The 5,891-nt window shown below is 62.1% G+C and overlaps 1 protein-coding gene across 1 annotated transcript; it reads right to left on the bottom strand.

Moving 5' to 3' along the window:
* Nucleotides 1–239: 239 nt before the first annotated feature.
* TBXT (T-box transcription factor T) lies at nucleotides 240–5,210 on the bottom strand. Its single transcript, XM_036494080.2, has 8 exons — nucleotides 5,005–5,210; nucleotides 4,484–4,748; nucleotides 4,114–4,248; nucleotides 3,444–3,505; nucleotides 3,273–3,334; nucleotides 2,093–2,269; nucleotides 927–1,047; nucleotides 240–763 (listed from the first exon to the last, which is right to left on the bottom strand). Exons 1-8 carry the CDS (start codon nucleotides 5,208–5,210, stop codon nucleotides 502–504), a joined length of 1,290 nt encoding a protein of 429 aa, XP_036349973.2. The 3' UTR covers nucleotides 240–501.
* Between the last annotated feature and the right edge of the window lie 681 nt (nucleotides 5,211–5,891).

Genomic DNA, 5,891 nt, shown 5'->3' with positions numbered 1-5,891 from the left:
TAGTACATACACTTTGAATGAACACCTTCTAGTGGGCACAATACTCAAATTTCCAACTCAACTACAACTTGCTGTGCCCAGCCACGATCACCTTCCATCCAGAACAGCTCAGCTTCACTACCCAGCGAGCAACTAGGAGCTGCACGTGGGGGAGCTCACCTCGCTAAGGCAGGGCCAGCGCAAGGGGAGTCGCGCCTAAGCCGTCCGAGAAACTAACCCGAGCCTGGACACGGGCAGGCCAGGTAACACTGTCCATCACGAGGCGCTGGGCCACCGGTCTGCTTTCCAAAGGTGATCCGCCATGGTCCCAGGACGCTTCACTGCCCCTGCAGACCGCAGCAAGGCACAGGGGGGTCTGGGCCAACGGTAGAGGTGATTCCTCAATGCTGACAAGCTGTGTGTCCTTCCCTGACCCATGGGCCTGCATCCTGGCCCTGGGAGCTGGATCCGGCCAGCGATGGCCACCAGAGGCCGCCGTGTCCTCCGCACCAAGGCCTTGGTTCACATGGAAGGGGGTGGCACGGGCGTCCATGAAGCTAGAAGGCGGCCTTGGGCCGAGGCGTCGTACTGGCTCTCAGCAATGTCTGTGACCATGGCAGCTCCTTCATACAGAGGAGACCCCGAGGAGGCAGCCGGGACGCCCTGGGGCAGGGGAGCGTAGTGTGCGGGGGAACCTCGGAAGAACTGGGTTCCCAGGCCGCTGGCTGACTGGGAGCCAGGAGTGATGGTGCCATTGTTCACCGACCACAGGCTGGGGTACTGGCTGGAAGGGAGGAAACACAGGGTCAGGGGCCGGAAGAGGCTCCAGGCGGCTGTAGGAAGGGCAGCAGTGGGCTGGGGTAGGGGCAAGGGGACCAGCTCCCAGGCACCGCCGGGAGGGTATGGAAGGTCCTGTCCGGGAAGTGGGCATGGGCGGACACCGTCACCTGGAGCCAGTGGCCGGACTGCTGTTGTGGAGCATGGTCCCATGAGCAGGCACCCCAAGGCCGGGCCAAGTGTCGGGGGATGGCAGCACGGGCAAGCAGGCTGAGGGGCTGTCGGGGTAGGCTGAGGACAGGAGTGTGGGGTCATAGAGGAGCCTTTCCAGGCTAGGGTCACCCAGAACAGCTCAGCACTGACAACAGACTGTGGACGGTCACCATGGACATGACCCATCAGCCTGTCTGACCACTCTCAAAAATACATCATCAAAGCAGATCGCACAGTCGCTTAGTTGGGGAGCCTTCCCCGTAATAAACATTTGTGAAAAGGTGTAATTGCACCCTTTGTTGAGGATCTCTCTGTAGAGTAGATGGGCTCAGGCAGCCCTGGGAAGTCTCAGGGCCAGCACGGTGAAGCAGCCGGCTGTGTCCCAACTGCCTCACTTCCCACCCAGCTCCTTGCTTAGGGCCTGGATAGCAGCAGGCATGGCCCAAGTGCCTGAGTCCCTACCTCACATGTGGGAGAGACCCCGGAAGAAGCTCCTGGCCCCTGGCTTTGGGCCACTGCAGCCATCTGAGTGAACTAGCCAGCGCAAGATCTGTCTTTCCTTCCCCCTTCTCTGCAGCTCTGACTTGCACAGTTAATAAATACACTTCTTCTCAAAAATAAACAAAACTGTGATCTTGCCAGTCTCCGAGTCCGACCCGGGGCTGACCAAGTCCCAGGGTGTCCTCGCCCAGGGAGTGACTTTCATAGATCACTGCAACAGCTTAATTGTTTTATGGTGTTCTCCAGCAGTTTTCCTTCTGCAGCCAGACAAAGTGAAGTCTGGGAATGGAGGGGTTGATGGAGGACTAGGGAGGGCTCCACACACACACACACACACACACACACACACACACACACACACGTGCGCGCTGCCGGTCAGGGCTTCTGACCCAGCAGTCCGGGATGCCCCAGATCAGGGCGGGGCAGCAGCCCACACCTGGGGTATCCCCAGGGTGCCCAGCTGCTGCAGCCTGACCACTGAAGGCCTCTGGACCTGGTCCCTGGCTGGAGCTGGCAGCAGGGTAGATAGAAAGGATGCCTGGAGGGCATGGGCCTCACTCCCTACTGAGTGCCTCCCCCACCTCCCCAGCCCCCCAGCCCCCACCCCCCACCAGGGCCTTACTGGGAGAGTTGTTCCGATGAACGTAGGGGCTGGGGTAGGGCGCCGAGCGGTTGCTCCTCAGGGCCGGGTACCTTTCGCAGCCATGGGCCGAGGGCAGGGGCAAGGAGCCTCCGAACTGTGGGTGGGGGCTGGCAGGTGCGCACAGGGTGCTGCTTCCTGGGAGGAGCCACCCCCCTGCTGTGGGTAAAGAATGCTGAGGAGCCAGAGGGCCAGGAGGGTGCAGACGGCACCAGCCCAGCTCGAAGCCCACCCCATGGGACACCTGGGGCAGCAGCCAGCCCAGCAACCTGCTCCGTGCTCCCCAGGGCAGGGAGCAATCCAAGCCAGAAGAAATGTGGTTTAAAGGCACAGAGGCAGGGGGCCACACACGCCAGAGTTCCTCCAGTTTACACTCCTTTGCCCCAGCCTGCCACTCAGCCACCCACTGGCCTTGCCTACGGCTTTGGTGTGCTTGGAACTCACCCGGCCAACGTCTAAAACTTGTTGCCACCTATAACTTTTTAAAGATTTTTTTTTTAACTCAGAAAAAAAGTCATCCCTTCAGGGGACAATTCTCTACTCCAATGTCTAAACTACAGACAACACTCAGGACACTATTGGCGGGGGAGAAGGGGGCAGCCATGGCCAGCACGCGCAGCATGGCCCCTGTCCTGCCTCCTCCACTCCTAAGCAGAGGAGAGCCTGTGCCATGTCCCCCTCTGGGGGTGAGCAGCAAACAGGACCCCAGGGGCCACCAGCTGACAGTCTGCAGTGCCCTCCTGGTGTAGGGTAGGGACCACAGCACATCCAGATCACACGGGCGACCAGACCCACAGCCTTTGCTGGGCTTCGGGGGGCTTCAGATCCTCCCCACCCTGCAGCCAAGACCAAGCCCAGAACCAACGTGGGACAAGCCTGGTCCCAAATATGGCCCTCCAGTGCCCCCAACATGAACAAGCAGCCCCCACCCCAAAGAGGACAAGCAGAGGACCTGCCTTGGAAGGTGGTCTAGACTCCCACACCAAGCTCTCATGACCAAACAAGAACCTCGGGAGCTTCTCACCTGGCCTGGGTGAGCAGAGGCCCAAGGGGCCGGCTAGCCTCAGCCCAGGAGGCCCTGTGGGCTGCTCCCACCCACACCTCATCTCCCAACCCCTGGCCACAGAGGGCCATGGAATGCCACGGAACCCACGAAACATACATTGGGAGTACCCCGGCTGCTGGCCGTCTGCTGGCTCCTCCATCATGTCTTTGTGGTCGCTTCTGCTGGGAGGAGGAGCGGGTCACCGAGTGAGCCCACTGGGGCGTGAGCCCAGGACAGCCCGGGCTCAGCTTCCGCTGCCTCCTCGCCCCAGAGTTAGTACTCTCTCACCTTTCCTTGGCATCCAGAAAAGCTTTGGCAAACGGGTTGTATTTGATTTTCAGAGCTGTGATCTGAAAAGCAAAAGATTGTATTCACTCACTCACCTATTAGCCACAAGACATAACTTGGAAAACGCCAGGAACCCCCTTCAGAGAGTCAGCGATAATCTAGCTTTTTCTCTGGTGCATTTTTTTGTTAGGACAGCATGTACATAAAAAGCTTTAGCTGCTGCCAGCTTTCCCAGTGCGAGTCCCGCAGAGCTGAGCCTGCAGCCACTGCCAGTCTTCCACCAGCCACGCTCCTATAGTGGCTCAGCCGACCTGGGGCTGCTTGGGTAGTAGCTGGCTGTTGCGCCGGACTCCGCCACCCTGCGTGGGCCTGGGACTCCTGCCCTTGCATGCTTCGCACGGCACAGCTTTGGGAAGTCTGCCTCTCTCACACTGGCTTTCCCTCTCCTCTGAGTGCCTAACCCCAAATCCTGAGCTTCTTCATTTTGTGCGTTTAGCAGACATTTGTATTACACACACTTTCAGGGAGAACAAGCCGGATTCGCTCGAGGCTTGCTGAACCCATCATTGTGAAGGTCACCAAACCTCAGACCAGGGAGTCAGTCCGGCAGCCCACCATCCCTGCCGGCCAGGCATTGGGTGCACGCTGCCCACGAAGGCTCGGCCCGCACCTCTTCATTCTGGTAGGCTGTCACCGCAATGAACTGGGTCTCAGGGAAGCAGTGGCTGGTGATCATGCGTTGCGGGCCGCCCACTCTCACGATGTGAATCCGAGGCTCGTACTTGTGCAAGGAGTTCAACATGATCTGCCAGAGAGGACCAACCATCACAGCGCCCAACCCCAGGAAACGGGCAGTGGCCTTCTCTGCGCCCCTCGTAGCTCCCCGGGAGGCTCCACGGCGCTTGGGGCTGGCTCCTGCCTCTCTACCGCTCTCAGCCCGAAATCAACAGCAGTGCATCCTGGCAGCGGTCACCTCGGGTCCCCACGGAGTCCCCGCCAAGCCTCCCGCGCTCCGCCCCGCCTCCGTCCATCGCACCTACCTGGCCGCCCCCATTGAGCTTGTTGGTGAGCTTCACTTTGCTGAAAGAGACAGGCGCCTTCATCCAGTGCGCACCGAAGTTGGGCGAGTCCGGGTGGATGTAGACGCAGCTGGGCGCCTGCGGCTCGGGCTTGCCGCCCGGCACCCACTCCCCGTTCACGAACTTCCAGCGGTGGCTGTCGGCCGCCACGAAGTCCAGCAGGAACGAGTACATGGCGTTGGGATCCAGGCCGGACACATTCACCTTCAGCACCGGGAACATCCTCCTGGAAGACACGGGCGCGCAGGAGGACCCTGGCTCTGACCCGCCAGGTCGGACTGGGGCGGATTCGTGGGCACCAACAAGGCCTCCCGCTCCAGTCTCCCAAGCTTCACGTGATCTCTTCGGCCTCCGAGGCAGGGGCGGAGCGCGCCGCCAGGAGCGGTGGCTTGTGGCCCCAAGCAAGACGACCCTAGGGGTGCTCCCCGCCGAGGACGAGGGGCAGCGAGGCCCTCCCTGTCCCCAGGCCCCGGGCCGCCTACCTGCCGTTCTTGGTAACGATCATCTCGTTGGTAAGCTCCTTGAAGCGCAGCCACAGCTCGCTCTCCTCCAGGCCAACGCGCAGCTGGCGCTCCGTGGGGTCACCCTTCTCGCTGCCCGCCTGCAGCTCGCTCTCCACGGCGCTCAGCAGGTGGTCCACGCGGTATTGCAGGCTCTTCCCCGCGCTCTCAGCGCCCGGCGAGCCCATCTCCCTGCCCTGCCCGCCCCGTCGACCCTGCAATCTCAACTTGCTAACTTCAGCCCCTAGGCCGCCCGGATAGAGCCGGCCCCCGCGACGGCGGGTGCCTGGGTCCCAGGGACCGAGTAGAGGGTGAGGGCTGGGATCTGGGGGAGGGGGCGGGGAAGAGGGGTGGGGTGGGGAGAAAGAGGCTGTTCCACTTGAACTCCCCTGAGGCACACCTAGGGTAGGTCTCTGGGAAGAGAAATTGGGTCCCTACCCCATAAATAGAGCCGCGGCGGCCGCAGAGGAGGGCGTGGCGGATTGGGCCGCGCGCCCTTTGATGTGCTGGACAGCCGCTGCCCATTGGCCGTGCGCGGCCATATCAGACCCGGCCGGGCGGGCCGCGGAGGTCGGGGGCCAACAATGGGTTCCCGCGCGCCAGTTTCCTGTAAATCCCAGGCTCCGGCCCAGCCCCTACACCCCCGCCCTCTCCCAAATGTTTGCACCTCCATCAAAGCGGCGGGGCGGGCCCGCGGGTGCGGGAGGAAGGAGGGGAGTGGGCGCTGGAGCCCGCCCCGCCAGCACCTCGGTCAGGGGCTGTATAGCCGGGCGCCCGGTGCGCCCAGGGACCCAACGGCTGCACCGTCCAGGGTGACCCCGCGGCGTTCACCTGAGCCCTGGCAGGACCGGCAGGACGCGTCTGAGTTC

The sequence above is a fragment of the Ochotona princeps genome, chromosome 1 (assembly GCF_030435755.1).
Source record: "Ochotona princeps isolate mOchPri1 chromosome 1, mOchPri1.hap1, whole genome shotgun sequence".
NCBI classification, from domain to species: domain Eukaryota; kingdom Metazoa; phylum Chordata; class Mammalia; order Lagomorpha; family Ochotonidae; genus Ochotona; species Ochotona princeps.
This window is presented reverse-complemented; position numbering and strand designations above follow the sequence as displayed.